At 38.0% G+C, this 21,131-nt stretch overlaps 1 protein-coding gene across 1 annotated transcript in view; it reads left to right on the forward strand.

Annotated features, from left to right (window-relative positions):
* Window positions 1–18,189, forward strand: part of CLINT1 (clathrin interactor 1) — a 48,001-nt gene extending 29,812 nt beyond the window's left edge. Inside the window, exons 6-12 of the mRNA XM_065734681.1 lie at window positions 96–270; window positions 5,087–5,330; window positions 6,142–6,223; window positions 10,999–11,076; window positions 14,743–15,038; window positions 15,752–15,956; window positions 16,448–18,189. Coding sequence (XP_065590753.1) covers window positions 96–270; window positions 5,087–5,330; window positions 6,142–6,223; window positions 10,999–11,076; window positions 14,743–15,038; window positions 15,752–15,956; window positions 16,448–16,809 — 1,442 coding nt within the window. The 3' untranslated portion in view covers window positions 16,810–18,189. The remainder of the gene's footprint in view (window positions 1–95; window positions 271–5,086; window positions 5,331–6,141; window positions 6,224–10,998; window positions 11,077–14,742; window positions 15,039–15,751; window positions 15,957–16,447) is intronic.
* Window positions 18,190–21,131: the final 2,942 nt, after the last annotated feature.

Consider the following 21,131-nt stretch of genomic DNA (forward strand, 5'->3'; position numbering starts at 1 on the left):
ATGCAGAGGGCAGAAACTTAAGAACAATTCAGAAAAGACCACAGGCATTCATTTGCTGCTACCTTTAGTATTTTTTGTCTTAATTCCTTACGCAGGTGAAAGATACGATCCTGAGCCCAAGTCAAAATGGGATGAAGATTGGGATAAAAAACCTACTTTTCCATTCAGTGATAAGTTAGGTGAACTAAGCGACAAAATTGGAAGCACAATCGATGACACCATCAGCAAGTTCCGAAGGAAAGACAGAGAGGACTCTCCAGAAAGATGCAGGTACTAGAGCCATTTGAACATGAATTTATTCTGTGGAATTGCTGTTACAAAGCTCTTTGACACTGCCAGTTATTGGTTACAATCTGCTGCCATTCTTTGTTGGAAACGTTTAGGGTCAATACCTGCTTCTCTTACGCAGCTTAGCCTCAGGGAATAATGTAGCTCTGTTAATAGGTAACTGCTCTTGGCTGCCTTCCACTACAGCCCCTAGCATAGATGGCTGCTGGCCGTGCAGGGAATTTGGCTGAAGTTTCCTGAGCTTTTGCTTGTCTCAGCATTTCATTGGTCTTCCTTGTGCCAGTATACCTGAAGCTGCTGTTTAATGCTACAGTTACTCTGACTGCTGAAGTGTTAAAGAAGAGGGAGAGACAAAATTGCTTTACTGTGTCTTGACATCATGCTTCTTCACCGCGCTTGTGTGAGGAAGGATGTAGTGCAGGTCATTGACTTCTGCACACTGAAGAAAACTGTCCTTTTCAAGAAATTTGTTTTTGTCAACTTATTATTTTGAAGTAAGGAAGAAAACCTACCCTGCTTTGCCTGTAGAATCTTTAAAAACATCACCCTTCAAATGTTATTATCCAGAGATCAAATTCATACTTAAGTGTTTGAAATTGCTGAAGAAGATGTGCTCAAGTATATTGAAGTTATACGTTTTTGGGAAACAGTTTAATTCAAATTAATTAAATTGAAATTTGCAGAGATTTGATGAGTATTTCTTACAGGAGTGTGTTCAAAAATATCAACACACATTTAGTGTATGTTTATGCACACAGATGTACATGTGTATTTGTATATGTTAGGAAATGTGCAACATTGGAGCAGTTTCATAGGAAAATAAAAATAATGGTAGCACTTCCAAGAAAAAGGCAGCATGGCCTTCTTGCTAGGAAATGAATAAATCATAAAACTGCTATTCTCTGCACACATCTGAGTTTCCTCTTAGAACTTGCTATTGAGAGACTACAAAGGAGGTGGGATCAGAAGAAAAGTAAACAATTCCAAACTTGACAATGATACACTGCTTGTGCTTTTCTGTACTTTCAAAAGCAATGTGTCCTGATGTCTGTGGACAGCTCACTGTCCATGGTTCCTGTAGAGGATGTGCAATAAATAGTTTTATCATCTGCTTTATCTGAATGACACCTGAACTCTTACTTGTGCTTATATAAAGCCTTGCACCTTCCAGTATTTCACAGTCCTTCTTGCAGTCTAATCGTTTTTAAAAAACAGCTTATTTTGGTGACATACTTGTTCTACTTCTCTATCACAAATTGTGATCTTTCTTTGGTTAATATTGCATTTTTCATCTCTGTTTTGATCTTTTAACCATCGTCCCTTCTTTTTTGCTGTTCTTCCATTTTGTAATAAATGTTAGGTTAGTATTTATTTTCTTGGCTCTTGTTGATTGCAGTAATAAACTCAAGATTCGAAATAGAAGGAGAATTCGTGGGACATAACGAGCAAAAATGATTTTGCTAGTTGCAATTTTTCTGATCATAAGTGGGAACCTAGGCTGCAGCAGTATGGCTTCTGAAACACTGCCAAAATGTTCTTTCAGCTTCTCTTGGCTCAGTGGTTAGACAACAGGAAATTTATGGAATATTAAGTGTGCCAAAATGAAGCTATTTCTTTCTGCAGAAAGCATCAAAAGATTTAAGGAGAATGAACTTACAGGTTATGGAATGTCTGTTTATACTTAAAGATATAAATAAAAACTTCAGAATACATTTTATGCTATCTGAATGCTGTATTTGTATGATGTTCAATATTTAAGCTTAAAAACATGAAATTTTAATAATCATGTGACTTAAGTCTCAGCTGCACAGCATTCTACTGTAAAGGCATCATGAATTCCATATGCTTGTTTTTTACCTTTCAACAAATTAACAACAACAAAAAAAGCTTCCAGAAAATCTTTATAGTTTATATAGTAGCAGGCTACAAATAATAACATGGAATTAAGGTGCCATTTCCCTAGGAAGAGTGACTAAATGGTGATAGTTGTTCATCTGGCAAATCTACCATTGTGTTCTGTTGTTTCGAGTTCAATAGCTTTATAAATCACTTTCTTCAACACTGCAAAGCCAATAATGGTCTTGAAGCACAGAGAATAAATCTGACTTACACATCTTAGAATGGTTAATGGAAGTCAGGTGACACAGTCTTTACCTCCAATATACACGCTAGCTGTACTTGCTCTAGCTTCTAGATTTCTGACTACTTGCAAAGCTGGCATTTTGCATGGAAGAAAAAAAAGAAAGAAAATGCTCAAAGTAACCAAGAACTTTAACTTGTGATATAGATGGATTGAGTTTATAGTAGATAACAGTGAAACAGCAGTTCACACAACTAAGTGCAATGAAACTACTCTGTGTTTTTATGTGCTGCTGTGGAAGAATTTTTCTTTTCTTTCCAGAAATACATCACTTTGGAATTAGAGAAGACCATAAACAGTGTCCCGTGGGAGTAGGAAAAACCTCTACTTCTCTCTTAGTTTTGATTTATACACCTAAGACCTGAGAACTAATAAATTGCTGCCCTGATTCTAGCCTTGTATGCATTTTATTTTTCTAAATTACCTGCAGATACACATTGTTTCAGGAGAACCATTAGGTTTTTTTGTAAGAATTCTTGCACTCTGTCAATCCTTGTTTCTTCAGCATTCAGAAAGGTTGCTGCAGGTAGCAAACAGAAGGGAGCAAAACATCAGTGCTGTTATGGAAAGATGCAACAGCGATGTTTGAAGGGAGCTTCTGTTAACATTTGTGGAAGGTTACTCTTCAGATTGTCTCAAGCTATTGGTAACTATAGTGCCTTAAGGAATGTGGTTCAAAGAAAGCAAAAACATACACAGATATCAAGGTAAAGAGAACATCTATCCATAGTTTAGTTTCTGGAAGTTGCAGCCGTGTACTTCCTTTGTAGATCTCCTAATTATTTAGTACAGCACAAGCTGTAACTTTTATTTTTTAAGTAAATTCTGCAATTCTCAGTTGAAGCACTGTTATTTTACTATTCTGAGCACGGTAAATACACTTTAAGGGAGCATTAATCTGTAATATTTGATTGCCATTAATGTGATGGTTAAGGAAAAATTTAAACCTGATCTCCTGGGACAGTTCTGAAATGGTACAGGTTGTCATAGAAAATTGGATATTGTAATGTTTGTCCTGCATTCTGGCATACATGTTTAATTTCTTTTTTCAAAAGCTTTTAGACATTTATTTTGCTGTAGAACACTAAAGACTCACTCTTTCTCATTCTTACATTGATTGGACTTTGATTACCAGTCACTTCCCCAACCCAGAATGTATGCACGGACTAGGCAGGCTGTATAGTGAAGACAAGAATTGCATTGCAGCAGGCTTTAAGAGTCTAATTGTGATTGTCCTGACCTTAGATATTTCAACACACTTAAAAAGATCTTGTCTAATGCCTTGTAGGAGCATGTATGATGCAGTGTGCTAACGTGGACATCAGTCTTCTCTGTGTGCTTGTATTGAATCCTAATGCCATAAATGAAATCATGGTTGGTGGTCCCACTGTATTGATTTTGTACAGTTGGCATATGTGCAGGAATCCATAACTGTAACAGTGTCTGTTGTTGCAGTACTTCCAGTGTTGAAGCTGGGAGTATAAGTTTAGGTGACAACTGTTAGAGCTCAGTTGTTTGCAGAGGTTAGCTCGAGCAAATGCCAGCAGTCACTAGGCCTGGAGCTGTGATTTCAAGAACTTTTTTCTTTATTAAAAAAAAAAAAAGAGGTGAGCACTGAGCATTTACACTCACTAACGCTAATGAATTGAGCCATCATCCCTAGTGGTGTGTAGGTAGTATGTGTAGAGAAAGTGAAACACATGCAGTGTGTTCCAAAAAGCTTCTATTGTTAACAGAGAACAAAGGCTTCCCTCCAGAGTATATTTCAGTTTCTGTCATATTCGTACTGACAAAGGGACATCATTTTTTTTTAAATTTTAGTTTTAGTATTCTAATGCATTATTAAAATATAAAACCTTTCCATTTTCAAATACCTCACTAAGGGAATTACTATTTCAAAATACTTTTCAATATATTTAAGCATTTTCTGCAGCAATTTTCAGTGTTATGTACAAATCTTGCTTTGATGATAACAGGCAACAAGACTATTAGTGGAGGTGAAGTTAGTTTGCTTGTGAAAGGTTTAAAATGTAAGAGTAGAAAATTTAAGATTAAAAAAAATATTGCACAGTGACATCTAGAAAAAGTGTTCACTTTAAAATGCTGATGCTTTTATTCTTTTACGTTTTGAGAATAAATGTGTTTTCCTGTGGAAAATGAATAGTACCGCTGCGTTGCATACTTCTGTGAGAAGTTTTTCCACAAACATCCTGAAGAAAATAAAAGCCTGTTTATCTAGAAAGGGAGGTGGATTGGAATAGGAATGGTGCTCTTGAAATCTGAAAGTTAGTACCTGTATACCTGTTAGTACCACCACTTGCTGGCTCTTGGTGTAAGTGATGAGCAGACTTGCCAGCTAAACTTTTTGTTGCTAACTTGTTATATAATGTGAGGAGGAGTTCCCATCAGAAGGTAATTAAGTACACTGGATTTAAACACTGATTTCCTATTCACCTCTGTATTGGACTTGCAGTTAACATTTAACAAGATAACTTGCTGCTTTTCATCTCTTGTGTACTGTAGGTGCGGTGCTATACTTGTGATGTGCTATTGAAGGCTTAAACATTAGCTCTCTCAAATATAGGAAGTAGCAGTGTTTCATTATGAACCATTATGTTAGTCCATTATGAATGACATTTATCAATTTTGTTCTTCTAGTGACAGTGATGAGGAAAAATCAAGAAGAAGTAAATCTCCCAAAGCTGAATTTAAAAATGAAGAGGAGACTGTGACAACCAAACATATTCATATTACACAGGCTACAGAAATTATCACCAGCAGACACAAACGTTCAGCAAATCCTTCAAAAACCATTGACTTGGGAGCAGCAGCTCATTATACAGGGGATAAAGCAAGTCCAGAACAGAATGCTGCATCTCATGCTGGGCAGCCTACAGCAAAGGTGAGACAACAGAAGAGTACAATAGAATATGAATTTGGAAAACTTTCTCTAAACTCTGAGACAATTTCTACTTTAGGAATAGAGTTCTTGTTTTACAGCGTTCCGGGGAACTGTTCTATTAAAAATGAGTATGAGTGATTTCCAAAGCCAGTGAAGCTAGCTGTTCAGTATTTGATCTGAAATTTAGCTAGATTTCGGCAATTGGCTTCAAAGACAAACTGCCATTTCTGCAAAGCACTCAAATGACTTTGAGTGCTTTTCTTTTTTTTTTGTGATGTTGGTTGGTTTTGAAATAGACAAACAGCTGCACTTCAAACTGTGCATTTCACACACGACGACTTAAAATTACACAGCTTTTAGGCTCTTCTGTAAGTTACTGTAGGCAACATAACACTTTAAACAAGGTCATTCTGAATTGCTTGTGTGAGCACACTTGTCTTTTCTGAACTGGCTTGAGCTTAAGCTCATCTTAATTTCAGGTCCATCTCATTAACTTCCACAGAAGCTCTTACATTTGTCAGGCAGACCTCAGTATATATATATGAAGGTACTGTAGGAATTTTTAAGGGAACTCATGGTTAAATGGAGCTTTTTGTCCTAATTTAATTTCCTTGCTTCTTATGAAGACTTTTAATCATTATGGAACAGTTAAAGCTCCTAAGGCTGGTCAGTGTGAAAGTAGTTCTGCAAATTTCACTCTCTTCCTGTTTTCAGGAAGGAAGACATCTTATCCTTGAGCAAATGATGCATCTGTCCAGTTCTGTTATAAAAGCAGTAGTGGCACAAAAGATTAATTGTATTTCTTCTTCAGGCTTCTGTATCCTCTGGCAGCAAATCATCTAATGACCTGGTTGATCTGCTGTTTGACGGAGTGAGCCAGCCAGTCGCAGCAGGTTAGCATGCTTCTTTTGTTTTATCATCTTAATGTGTATTCTGATGAACCGATTCTGAGGATAAACTTCTTTGATGTTCCGAAGTTAAGGAGGAGTAGATAAACTGAGAAATTAAAACTCAAAGCTGCCTAGAAACTTTTATGGCACTGTATTGTCTGTTATTGCGTGGGGTTAATAAAAGTAGCACGAGGACTAACTGTCAGATCAGTCAAGAACTGTACTGCAGTAATTATAAATCTAAAAGCAATTGGAATCCTTTCAGATTTAAGCATTTCTTATAGAGCAGTTCAAAGACTGGGAAGCTAGAAATGGATGATTATCATTTAAAATACGGCAAACATTTCTTTATCTCATTTTGTCTCCATACTTTGTTGAACCCAGCTGTAAAACAGAAAGTAGAAAGTTTCACAATGAACAGTGTTATTTTTAGGCAATGTGTCCCCTCACTGCCTAAACATGCAGTTGAATTTTAAATCCATTAATGTTTTTATGGACTTATCCCTCTCAACTTGCAATTTCTTTTCAGGAATAAGTTACATTTCAGTGCATTGTATACAGGATTGAAATACAAATTCAAGAATTTGGTTGTTTTCCTAAAACTTCAGACTTTGCAGGCTTTTTTTTTTTAATATTAACAGTTTTGATTATAGCTAATTTGGAAGAGAAAAGGGAATTACATGCATTTGTAGTCTAACAGCACAGTTGGCAATTAACTTTGAGCAAATTTATTGTTTAGAGATCAATTTGAATAGAGAATTGTGTGATCGCATGCATTCATAGATAAAAATCATTTTTGTAACTTTTCCCCGTTACAAATAAGCAGCTTGTATTATTAGACATGAGATCAGTCATATTATTTGTAGAGGTATGTATGTATTGGGTGCCTTGGTACTCAGCTCCTGCCTTCAGTTTTAAAGAACATCTAAAAATCATAGAATCACCATAGTTGGAAAAGACCTTCAGGATCACCTAGTCCCATCTGTCCACCTGCCAACAATATTTCTCCACTATACCATGTCCCTTAGTTCCACTTCCAAAGGTGTCAACGGTTTGCGGGCAGGTTCGGCCCGGTTCTGCGACGATTGGTGTGGGGACCCGCAGACCCACACCCCAGGGAAGGGGATGGGGGAAAGGGAAAAGGGCCTAGAAACAAAACAGCAGCGACAGTCTGAGGAGGAAAGCTAATTTACTAAATAAGATATCAGAAAGCAAAATAGCACGATATAATACAATATAATTGGAATTGAAGCTAATAAATCAAATAAAATGAGCATGAGAGAGTGTCCGATAAAGCGAAGGCCTTACGCTAACGCTGAGGGCGGACGGCAGCGAGCACCCTCTGCTGGGTAGATCCCAAAGGAAAGAGAGTGTCCCGTGACTGCAGACAGTTTTTATCTTTCCCTCTGAGCAGAAACACGTAAAAATACAAAGCATCGCAAAGTCCTCTGGGGAATGTAGTTCTTCTCTGAGATAGGTATACCCAGAGCTATCGATTGTCCATGCAGCTAGAGCATTGACTCTGTAACTCCCAATACACTACATGATGTTACGATGTGGAATATCAGTAATATAACAAAAATCATAAAGCCATAACAAAAAGTTTCTCTAACACCTCCAGGGACGGTGACAGGAGCACTTCCCTGGGCAGCCTCCTTTTTTCAGACAAGAGTCTTCATTCCCAAAATGACAGTCCAGGGCCTGGGGTCCCATATGTGGCACTTTGACTGCATTCACACATGTAAAGACTCCTTTTGTTCAGTTGTGTCTTGAATTATGTCATTTCTGGGTACGCTGTAGTGGGTACTCACATGATATGTCACACTAGATATTTCTGTTATAATGTCTGAGCAAAGGCAGCATTTTGAGCACCCTACGCAACAGAATTCCTTTCATCACTAGGATACCAAAATGATACCTGTGTAGGAATTTAATAGAATATATATATATAAGATTCTATTGGAGAGGAGGGAAACTGTCATGGTAATCTACACCTCAACATCAGGAATGAGTTATTTTGCATTATTCTCTTTATTTAGTTAACTTCATATGCTGAGGCGTTCATGTACATGGGATTTACCACAGCCCTGGAATTTTAAGATCCTGGTCTCCAACCAATAGCCCTAATCTATACATGAAGCTTCGATACTTGGTTGTTACAACCTGTGTCCTCTTGATTGGAAGAAGATTAAAGCCTTTTTGGTTTTACTGAACCTTATATTTATGTCTGTATTCTCAATTTTATATATAAATATGTGTTACTAAACATGTTCAATTCATTGTGAGTTTTCCTTTATTTCAAACAAACATGAGGTATTTCTGTTTTACAGTGTATTTGAATCCATTATCAGTTTGATTCTTCACTGAAGCCGACCTCTTTTTCCACCCCTCCTCTCTCTATTATTTTTTTTCTTTCCTCCAAAGCAGCATTTAGAAATGGTATTGAGAAGAGGCGTATTACCAGCTGGTCCTGCTAAATAACCTCTTTCCTGACCTGGAAAGGCAGATGGAAAAGGTTCATTTGTAATGACAGATCTCGCATGGGAATCTTTAAGGATAGCTCATGTTGAGAAGATTAGCTTTGTCCTTCACATGCAGGTCGCTTGTTATGACCACTGTTCCTTGCAGCACGGGGTGTGGGAACATTCCCAGTGTCGAACAAGATATAGAGAAAGGGTCACATGGAGCCTTTGATCCATCCTGTGAGGGAACTGGCAGGGAAGTCACGTGAATTCAGTGAGCTCAGAATTTGCTTATCTATGTATTTTTAGGTGTGGAGATGTGGAAGATAGTTGGCTTTACATATTACTAAAGCAGCACAACTTGTATGTAAAGGGAGGTAGGTGGTTGCTGTAAAGAAGCAGACTGTTTGAGATGTAGAGTACATAGACCTCCTGGAAGTAATTTTTTAGGTGTTACTGGAGATTAGGTTCTTTAATCTTAGCCAGTGTTATCTTTAGAGAGCTAATGTGCTCAGCTTAAGCTTTCCAACCTTTCTCAAAAACTATTTCATTTTCAAATAGGCAATAGAGGTGGAAAAAAAGTTGACTGAGAATGTCATGGAGTTATTTGGGGTTAGAATGTAGTTGTTTTAAAATGAAATAATGAGACATTTTGACAAACAACCCAGGGATAATAGGAGTAGCATGAGAGCTTGTTTTCTGTTTTAGGATGCAATCTGGAATAATTTGAGAGTATGGTATCACTACTCATTCTGCTTCTAAACCTTCAAACCATTCACCTGCATCCTTCTTACAGAGTTCAGAACATGTGGTGGGGAAAAAAGAATTGAGGATATGCATTGCAGTAGACAGAGTAAACATCAAAACGCTTTTGTGTATAAAATCCTTATTATGTCACTTCAGAATTTGTGGTGAATAATTTTTTTATTTAGTGGAATCTTTTTCCCTTTTGAAACAATGGTAAAATGGGTTTAGTAGCACTGTATTTCTGAAAATTCAGAGACCATCCTTTCAGTGCCTTCTGTGATTCTCGTTTTATACCATATGTTACGTACTTCGCAAGAAGAGAGATTTCCCCTTGGAAGAACAGTTGCCTTCTTAGCAATGTCTCCAGTAAAATAGCATAAAAAAGAAATACAAGTACACGTGTATTAGAAAGTGAATGGTTCCTTTTATTACTGCTAGCCATTTATTAAAAAGGAGATGGTTCTAGTTTAATTAACCCAGTTGAGAGTAGCAGATGGGGCAGAATGTCTTGCAGCGATAAGACAATTCAGAAATGGCACCAGATGTTGGAAGCTGTCCCTGGTGGTGTTAGAGTGCAGCACAGATGTTCCAGTCCCACCCGGCTAGTTTCTAAGCACTGCAGGCTAAGCAGCTGTGATGTAACCTATATAATGTACGCATAACACTAAAAGCAAAATAATTGAACTGCTGCAGCTCCTTCTAAGGGCGGGACTGTTTAGAGGTGAAATCTTTGAGGACAAACAAAAGAAGTCAATCTGAGCTTTCTCAGGTCAGTGGAATAGCTAGCTAAAAGCAAGTGAGGACAAGCGACATTCGTTTTAAGCTATTTCTGGTTTATTTAAAGAAAAAAGCTTTCTCTTGTATAAAAACGGAAGATTTAAGAGTAATATGCTTTTTATACCTTGTCTGGCTTTTTTTAGTGAAAAATTGTTACTATTGTTACTATGGTACATTCAGAAGTTAATAATTTAACTGTCTACTTGGAAATCTTAATGTTCATGCTGCAGAAAGGAAACAAACAAACAAAAAAAAAACCACAGCAAAAAAACCCACACAAATGCAAGCCATGTCCTTGAATTCAATTCAAGATCACTGCAAAGTCATTCATGCTTTAAGAAACACAAAAACTTAAGTACAAGATATTTAATTTTTCATAGTAAGCATAATAAATTAACTTCTTTATAGTGACAATATCTGACTTTTATATAAAAAAAAATTCCAAAGTTTTAATTTCACAACCTGCCAAGCTGGCAATATCCCTCACTAGATGAATCCTTTCTAACATTTTTGTTCTCCTACATTTATTTTTGGTAGTTGTAAAAACTTGGACCTTAAGAAAACAAAACTGCAAATCCTGCAGTGCAGTTAGAAATAATCCAGTTTACTGTTGCTCAGGCTTGTATAAATATGGTATGTTGATGAAAAGGAAAAACACCATGGACTTATGTAGCACAGTCAATAAATTCATCTTGCCAAATGTAGAATGACTTTTCATAAATTCTGCATGCAGTTATCGCAACGGATCTTCCTGCAGTCCTACAACAGCACTTGTCTCCCTTCTGTTTCTAGATGTATCAACTGACCCATTTGGAGGATTTGCTGATTTTAGTTCGGCTGCTGCTTCAGCAAGTTTCCCAACATCACAAGGTAGGATTAATTTACAGATTGAAATGCTGTTAAATTGGAGAAAGAGTGGAAGAGATGCTGTGTGGCATCTCATTGAAAGTCATTTCTTTTCCAAGGAAAATTGTGTTTATTGAGCTGGACCACAAGTGTTGATATTGTGTAAGGAAGAGATCCATTGTCTAGCACAGCTCCTTTCTCACAGACCTGAAACTTAAACTTTATTTCAGGAAGATGTTGGTTCCAAGTATATTCCTTTTCATTTTAAAACGTATGCTTAGAAGTTAGCTCCAAATATAATTTTGAAACCAGCTGAAACAAACAGTGGTTTAGTAAAACCTGAAACAAAAAAGTGTGGATCTAAATGCAGGCTGACGAACATTCATTAAGCAACTCACAAGTGGGGTTTAGTAATAGCTCTGTGGGCAAAGAGCTATTTTAATTGGTATTCTACAATGATGAGTGCTTCAATATGACAGCATCTGTGTTTCCAAAATGGTTGGAAAATTGGCTGTAGTGATAGGACTATTCAGATCACTGGGATCGTCCCAGTGCCTTGTGTAAGGGCACTACTACTACAACTATTTGCAAGAAGTTATTTTTTTAGTACTTCAACAAACAGTTTGCAAGCAGTATGTGCAGAGGGTCAGATTGGTACTAAGAACTTTAAGGACAGGGGCAGGACAGGTAAATTAAATGGGTAAATTGAACAAAAATAAAAATAAAGTCATGTTAATTGGTTAATTGGAAAATAGGAGCCCAACTGTGCTAGAAAAAATGACACCCCCCAGTCTTCTACAATTAAAAATAAAATCTGTAGTTGTTTAGAGAGAGTCTATTATGCTGACCTCATTGGTAAAGTGGGAATCCTAAGACACAAGCTCTTTACAATCTTCAGTTCAGTTTGGGTTACTAGTGGTAAGATGAGCATGTTGGAGGGGAATTCAGTTAAGGTACGTCCCTCAGGCACAGTGTGTCACTGACTGACTGTTGCCTGTATTCATTGCAGGGAAGAAGCTGACTAACCTTTTTCTTCTGGCTTGACTAAATAATGATTTAATTTCACTTCCCTTCTAAGAAAAGTATTTAAAATTAAACAAATCTAGATCTGAAGTCAGACATAAACAAGTCCTTGCCCATCAGGAGAGCAAGGTGTCGGTAATGCTTGTTGGACTCATATTTGCCCTTGCCTGACGGCATGAGCCACAGTTTTGAACTTTCATATGTCCATGCAGTTGACTCAGTGCACATGCAGTCATTTTGCTACATACACACTGTCACTGTATGAAAAATAAAGTGGACACAATTTCACTTCCATTTAGACTGGAAAAATAATGCTGGGGAGCCACCTCAAGAAATCATCTTCATTTTGGTGAATGTTTTGTCAACCTGACGTGCTGTCCAGACAGAACAGTGCTGCAGATGAACACAGAGGGAAAGGAAGTGGTTTTTTTTTGTGAAGTGGGCTTGGGCAGCAGTGGTGTTTGTAGCTGGGTGACCTCAGTGAGGATTCAGGAGTAAGTCCAGATTGTGGAGAGAGCAGCAAATCTGCCTGTGAGATAGTTTTAGTCAATGTGGTTGTCTTTTTTTGTCTCACTATGACAGGAAGACTGTACTGGACGTGTATTAGTTGGTACACCTCTAAATTACTTAACAGGAAAGAACTGCTCTAATTTTTTAACAAGCTTTCTCAGTCAAAACCAAGTTGTTTTGCAAACACAAAGCTGCTTACTATGCAAATAATTTGTGTGTTAATACAGCCTAAATTGATACAATCCTTTATCTGCATTAACATGATTAATCTATTCCAATCACTGTTATGCAAGGGACAAGGAGTCCTGTAAAATGATTAATCATTCCTGAACAGCATAAGCCCCTCTAGAAATCCTTTCCTTCTTGATTAATCATCTTTGAAGTCCTTCTGAGGGGGCAAAACCTTTTACATTTTACCCCTGCTTCCATTATTGGTGCTCAGTGCACAGGTCTGAGCATAGATAAGTAAATGCTGAGTGTGCTTCTTCTATCAGGAATATTTAAAGTAGGTTTTAATTTTTAATATGTAATACTAATTGAAATATTCTAATATAGCCCCTGTTTGTGAGAGAGATCAAAGCAAATGTTCTAAGAAGGCCCTAAGCTAATGAACATCAGGGCATGAAACAGACTAATATTGTTGGCAATACTTAGATTTTGTGAACAGATTTACATTCCTACTATTCTTTAATTAGTTGGTAAATACAAAAATAATTGAGGGCTGAAGGTGTATGTTGACAGTCTTTTACATTCTGTCTAATTGTTCATGCTGATAGAATTTTAGTAATGGAATACAGTTAAAGAAATTGCTGCAGATTGCTGTTACTGAAGTTGGACATCGTATAGTTTGAAAGCAGAAACTGTCACAAGATTCATCAGCCCCAGCTTTTATGTGTTTGAATCTTTATTAGCTTGTCTAAAGAAATTCAGAGGGTGATTTAACTGTTCATTAGAATTTGGTTCACTTCACGTGGCAGTGACATTGCTTGTCTTTTAGCTCAAATACCACAGGTTTCTCAGTCATGCAATCAAAAAGTTGACCTGTATGATGGCTCAAACATGGAACAAGAATCATGATGTAGTAATGAAAGCAGCTTAAATGACATCGTTTTATTTTTAGTATCTCCTGTAAATATATATATTTTAAATCTCTTCGTTCACTATCACTCTTGTGAAGCATCCCTTTTCTAGTTAATAGAAAAATGTGTTTTTAAGGAAAATAGCATCTACATTTGTTTGACTCAAAGGTTATGATCTCTCAGATCACTAGTTTCTGTCTGTGGAGGTCTGTGATTCTGAAGTAGATACCCTTGCAGTTGTGTATAAGCAGCTTGTAAGGCATTTTGCAGCTTTCTTTGTCTTACTGTGAACTGCTGTGTTTTGATTTAACACTTGTTTGCAGTAACTCCGCTATATGGAAATGAAACAAACTTCTAGAGATGACCTGTGAGTTCAGCAAAGTTTCTGCTGAAGGATATATTAGATCCAAGATTGAATTTCTGCTTCAAGCCAAGGGAAATCTGGAAAACTTGATGTTTTAAATGAGCACCTCATGGGATGGGAAGAAATCATTCCTTATCACCTTAAATAGGAAGTCTCTAGTGACCTGTTTACAAAGGGGTTTGGTTTTTATTTATTCCTCTCTGCATTTTTCCTTACAAAGGGTTACTGTTTGTATATATACGGATTTTGAAGTAGCTGGTTTTGCGTTCTGTCATGACAGAATTTTTCATCAAGTGGCTCATTCCTGGCAACTGTTCTCTCAGCAAATACTGTAACTCCAAGCTTAAAAAATCAAGTTCTAGGTGTTGTTTTTACTGGTGACTCCAATCTACCTCTAAGTTATCTTTGTTGTATTTCAGCTACAGATAATCTGTCCCTGTTTGTCTTGTATCTACAGGTGACATGTTATCAAACATCCTTTCTGTGCATGGATGTTTCATATTTCCTTTGCTACCTTGTTAAAATTGTTGGAATATTCATGAGAGGGAATGATGTCCAGATGGAAGTTCTACCTGCAGATGTTAATCTGGACGGACACAGATCAGCTCTCATTTGTTTCAGTTCATGGAATATGGCATTTGTTTAGTGCCATCCTTTAAGCCCTTCTACCTTTCTTCTTTCAATCTTCCACTTGCACTGTTCCCTTCCCCTCAGGTACAGCAACAAGTGGAAATGGAGACTTTGGTGACTGGAGTGCCTTCAACCAAGCTTCTCCTTGTCCCAGTGCTTCATCTGGAGAGCTCTTCAGCAGTGCAGCACAGCAGCCAGCTATAGAGCTCTTCAGTGCCTCACAGCCAGCTTCTGGCCGGCTTCCAGCTGCTTCAAATTCTACAGATCTTTTTGATTTGATGGGACCCTCTCAGACAACCTTGACCTCTTCAGAAAGTATGGATTTCTCTATGATGAGTTCCAATGCTGTGGGCATCGGTTTACCCATGTCAAGGTCACAGGTATGCTGCCTTTCATAGAGTTTCTAAATGCAGTTTCTCAGTCTTATGCCTCTCCTTAATCACAGTGTTGAAACTTTATCCATTCCACTCTTGAAATCCATACCTTGTCACTCAGATGTCGTGACCAGCATTTCATAAGAATATTTTGTCTGAACATGACAAAATGTCCTGAAAATAAAGTGCTGGAAGTTCTTGAAAAGCCTCTTTTTATAAGCTAGTCTTCCCTTAGATGATCTTCATTGTGTTATGAAGTGTTGCTGCTTTGTTGAGGAAGAGGAGGTTGATGACATTTTGAAACCTTAGAGCCATCATCCACTGGGTGTTACGGGTTTCCAGCCTCAGGTGGGTGGAGGTGAAGATGAGTCTGTTTTCCCAAAACCCAGAGCTGCCTGTTTAAGTGGAGAGTCACTGGCTTTTGGAAACCATAACAGGTCGACTTGATATTGGGAGTTAAAAATCAGTATGTCTGAGTTCTAAACTTGACAATGCTGCATGGAGTGTTATTGACACTATTTTAACCCATCCTAATGATGTAACAGCAAATGGCAGCACTGCTTTGGAAGAGCTGAAGTTCATAGAATAATCTCGTAATCTCATTGGCTTTTTCTTGTGTTCTGTGGAAATATAAATTCTTGCTGTTTAGTCCTGAAGTCTGTTAGTAATATTGTTTCCAGTGTATGCCAACAAACTTTTTTTTTATTATTTTTTCCTAGCCTCTGCAGAGCGTGAACATGATGATGCCGAAGCCAAACTCTCTTTATAACGCAAGCACAGAGGTGGTACAGAAGAGTGCAAGCAAAACTCTGCCTTCCACTTGGTCAGATCCCAGTGTAAATATCAGTTTGGACAATTTAGTACCAGGGATGCAGCCTTCCAAACCCCAGCAGCCATCACTTAATACCATGATGCAGCAACAAAGTGAGTTATTGTTGAGGCTCTGTCTTGCTTGCACACTTTCTCTGGGCATTTAGTCAGCTGTCTTAGAGATGAAGTATTCTGCTAATTACTGTTTTCCTATGTTTAGCCATAATTGTTTTCTTAAACTACATTTATGCTTCTGATACAAGTGTTATTATCCAAACAGAGATTGACAAGTTGGTAACTGCAGATCTTTACTGTGAAGTTTGCACTGTTGCCATATCTTTATTTCAGGCATCCTACCTGCTGGAGCTTCTTTAGAATGCATGTAGTACATTTTATAGCAATACATGCCTTTTAAAGCTTATTTTTAAATGTTTTCTGAGCCATCGCATAGAAAACGTGGAAATGAGTGCAGTAGCTACATTTTGGCTATTGTCTTTGTTCACAGTGCATCACATCTTTGTCATCGTGTAAGTTAACTTAAAATACATAAGCACCTTCTAATGGATTCTGATTCATTATTTTTGCATCCTTTTCTCCTTTTGCAGATATGCAACAACCTATGAATGTCATGACTCAAAACTTTGCAGCCGTGAACCTCAATCCTCAACCTAACATGATGCCTGTTCGACCCCAGACAAGCCCACTGATGGGGGGGTCCATTCCTGTGGGGATGGGAATGCCCAGTGTGATGCCAGGTACGATGGGGATGACCTCCATGGGACCCATGCCTGTGTTGAACCAGGGAACGATGGGAATGAACATGAACATGGGAGTGCCAGCTACAGGAATGGGTTTGACGGGCACAATAGGAATGGGAATAACTAATATCTCTATGATTTCTGTGACTCCTGGGACTGTACAACCCAAGCAAGATGCCTTTGCAAATTTTGCCAATTTTAGCAAATGAAGATTGTAAAAATAAATAAAAATAAATGGGCAGTCTGAATGAAGGATTTTTAGCTGTATAAATATAGCTGGGAAGGGATGGAAAACACCGATCAATACATCTTTTCTTTTTTTTTTTCTTCTTTATCAGTTCAAGTATCTACATAAAGAACCAAAAGCTATTTTCTAAATGTTGAAATAACTAGTGTTCAAATTCTGGAGAGATGAAAGGTTCTTCTAAGGAATGTATTAAACAATTTTGCAAAATAATTTGTATTGAGACCATCAAAGCCTTTCCTAGGTAGAAGAACCAATTTTAACTGTGGGTCTTGATGGAAGACTGGAACAGGGGTTGAGTAAAAATGATTGAATCTAATTTTATACTTTTTCTTTTTCTTGAAGAGCTTGACTTTCTTTTCCCCCTCTCCCTGACCACTTTGTCTAATTGGATCATTCCTTTTATTACCACTCTAAGTCCACAATTGAAGTCACTCAAGTACAATAATCAGTTTTTTATAAGAATATATATTTTTGTCCAAAAATGGCCTACGTATGTGATTATGGCTAATTCAAAGGGACCTGGAATGTATATATACTTTTGCTAATGTTCCAGCCACACTGCTATATTACTCAAATTTTTATTGTAAAAATCGTCTCTCGGCAATTTGGTGATCTCTGGATTTTTGGGGCATTACATGCCACTATTGTTATAACTGATATCCATTGCAGGCCTGGGAGAAGATTTGACTGAGACTGCTGGAAGGTTTCCTTTTATAAAAACTCCAGAAAATGCACTTCCTTGCAGTTCTTTTACAGTGGAAGTTAGCATCATTTGTACTGCCAGTATCCCTATGGAGCCACTGGTTTACAGTGTCAGCAGCAGTCAAAAGGCAAAAATGTTCATTTTTTGCATCATTACAAAAAATAACAAGATGAATTACACTGTTAAGTAAATCTATAACCCTACCTAATCCAACAGCATTTGACTTTAGCTTTCATATAAATCACGTTTAGTGATTCTTTTGTGTAAATATGGCATTAGCAACTGTGGAAACCAATAGAAGAATAAAATATATATATTAATAAAGGAAACCTGTAGCAGTCAAAGATTTTACTGACTTACTGAAAACAAAAGAATGAATTATGTTTTTTTTTTTTCCTTCTGTAATTCTGCATCTGAGTTCACATGAATCATGATTCTAGAATGTGGAATACAAAGATATTGTTATATTCACAAGCTGGGAATATTGGTAAGAATAAGCACTATGCTATAGGTATGAAATTTATTTCCTCCCTTTTCTTACATTGAATTTCTTTTTTATTATTAAGTTGATAAAACTTTGTTTCCATTGTATTCATAATGTTCTGTTATACATAACATTAAAATGTTCATTAAAATCAATGTTGGGCTGCTTTTCTTTTCATTCCATTTGACATTTATGAGAGCATTTGGGGAAAAAAAAATAATTTTAATTTGGGCAAAGTAATTTTTATAAATAATTTAGAATTGTTTAATGACTTCTTATCTGAAGCCTTCCCTATCTGGCTCTACTGTTAGGAATTAAAAATGAAGCAGGCAAGATATCCTGACCCGCTCCAGCCTTGCTAATGCTCCATCTACAACATTTCTAATTAGGCAGAAATTCATGTACTTCAGCTAAGTGGTAATGAAAAGTGATTCATTTGCTGAATAAGAGATGAGAGTGAGTGTAATTAGCTGACTGCGGTTTTTAATCTTTCAACAATTCAATGTGTTTAAATTAGTTTCAAAGAATAGGAGCTTTCAAGTGTTGTTACATCAAAGTAATCAAGGCAGGCTTCAGTGGCTGAGTAGGAGAGATCGCTCTGGTTCCTGTTCTGAAACCTTTAAACTTCTTTGGAATAACCATCCTCAGAACCTCATGCTGTCAGGTGGGAAGATCCAAACTGCTTCAATGTATGCAAAGTTGTGGTGGGAAGAAAGCTGGTTCTGGAGGGTGGATGGCTGGAAGGAAAACTAAGCCTGTAGTTGGTGTTGCTTTCTGGCGAGCTGGTAAACTGTTCATTATACTGTCCTCTTAAAGGAAGTTCATCTGGTTAAATAGTTGGCACTGAGTTTAAAGATTGTGTTGTTGTTGACATTGCTCAGATCTCTTTGAGGAACTGGTGTTTTAGCTCCTAATCAGGAGATTAATTGTAACTAAACATTTGTCAGGGATCAGAGTAACTCTGGTGGGAGTTCAGTCGGTCAGTTCAGGGTCTTTGGGTTTGTCAGAGATAGCTCAGTCAGTGGTACATGGCCTTACAGACCAGATGTAGCTCTGAACTGATTCACTGCCCAAACCTACATCGTTCTTTGTGCGGGCTGATGTTCTGACTGTGAACAGGGCTGTGCGGGGTGTGAGAAGAAGTTCCTTCATCAATTGCTGTTTTCTGCAGGTAGGTGGGGGGGAAGTCCTATAAACCAACCTCAGAAAAGAAAACATGCTGAGATCTCTTTAGAACGTGGGTCAGATGTGTTCCCATGCAACTTCTGCCTGCAGCGATGAGAGCCTTCTGCATGGACGTTTCACCCCGTTCTCTCCTTCAATTAAAGACATAGAGTATAGGTAGTTGTGCTTAGCAGAATATGGCTTACATCTGTAGAGACAGAATATTAAGTGGATTGCTAGTGTTAAGCAAAAAATATTGAGCATGTTTAAGATGGATATGATAAAATACCAATATTGTGGTATGAGAAAAATAGCATGTTAATAATTGAAAACAAATGATCTTTTCAGAGGTAAATGTAAATGAGCTGCTGTGTGAATGCTGACAGTTTGCCCATTCATCAGTTCCTCAATATAACTAGAGCATAATCTAAGTCTTGCTCTTGTGTTCAACTTGTTAAAGCCAGGGCTGGCTGTAAGTGCACGCTGTCCAGGAGCCTGGAGTGCACATGGCTACATGGTGTGCTGCCTCAGTAGCATGGGTTTAGCTTTGCAGAGAGAGAGGACAGACTGTATCCTGTGGTAAGAGATGCTACTAAGTGCAGAGGTGGTAAAGCTGGGAAATTTTAGATAAAATCAGTGGAATCCTTTCTAAAATTTGTCTGTACTTCAGGGAAGCAGCAGCCATTCCCTGTGTATGTCTTTTGAATTCTCTCTTAGAAAATAAACCTTGATGATATGTGCAAAGGAGTAATAAACTGCAGCACAGGTGCAGGTTCAGGGATAACTAGAGCATCCACTATGTTCTACAAAAGAAGTTCTATTTGAAACAGCTAAACAAGGGTATTTATAGCAGCATCTGTTTCAGCTATATCTGTCAGCTAAGAACAGTCTGACACTGCTTAAGGGAGGTGGGGGAGGGATTTATCAATGAAGTGTTTACATAATGCAGGCAGGCACTGTATACTCAAGGTGATGCCAACTCTAACAGGATAACAAATATCTAAAGACACTTTTATTCTCTGAGGCCTTTGCTCCAGGAGTCACTCTACAAAATTGCCTCTGTGTTCCTCTGTGCGTGGCTGTAAACACTTTTATAGCATATGACATTTTATAGTATCTTCACTTGGTTCTGATTAAAGCTTTTCATGGAGATGTAATTTTTCTCTCCCACCCTCCAGGTATTTGAAGCCACCGCTCACTGAGAGTCACAGCTGTCTCAGGCAAACCCACAGAGGGTTTGACTGCACATTGAAAATCTTTGTTTTAAGCAAAATATTTGACTGCTAAGGAAACTTTGTCAGAAACGTCAGCGTGCTGAAAAATCACTGAATGTACTGTTCTGGGCAGCAGCTGGCAGGTTTGACTGGCAGAAAGAATGAGAGAATTGGAAACCAGATGCTGAATGCCTGCTTCCAATTATTCCACCCAGGAGCAATGCCTGCAAGGAGCAGGAGTTGTCCTTCCCATACTGCTGACTGAAGCCCAGCTCCTTGCTGGGGACAAAGCAGTGCTGTGTGCTGCTCCTTGCAGGCTGCAGCTTACGTTTTCCCCTCAAACCACTTGGATTTGGAGCTGACCTAATGTTTGACAGCTCTGTGGGAGAGCTCCCGGGGTGTTGGGAGAGGCAGAGGATGGCTGTTGTTGTAGCTGTGCTTCTAGGATGTGCTGTATGGGAGCTGCTCATAGAGCGTCAGGGAAAGACAGAGGCAAAAAACAAGTTGCAAAGGCAGCTTGGTGAGCCCAGCAAATGTTGTGAGACAAAAGGGAGACTGTGGAATCTGTGGGTCTGTACAGCTCAGTCTGGGTATGCTAGAGAAGTTTGGTCCTCTTCAGGCCCAACAGCTTTGGAAAATTGAAGTGTCTTTCTTTCTTTTTGATGCGATTTTAAGTCTGCCAGTCAGATATGTAAGGATAAGCAGTAAGGAGCAATCTG

Source organism: Cyrtonyx montezumae, unplaced genomic scaffold (genome assembly GCF_038088225.1).
Source record: "Cyrtonyx montezumae isolate F1298 unplaced genomic scaffold, pur_monq_1.0 scaffold_18, whole genome shotgun sequence".
Lineage (NCBI taxonomy): Eukaryota > Metazoa > Chordata > Aves > Galliformes > Odontophoridae > Cyrtonyx > Cyrtonyx montezumae.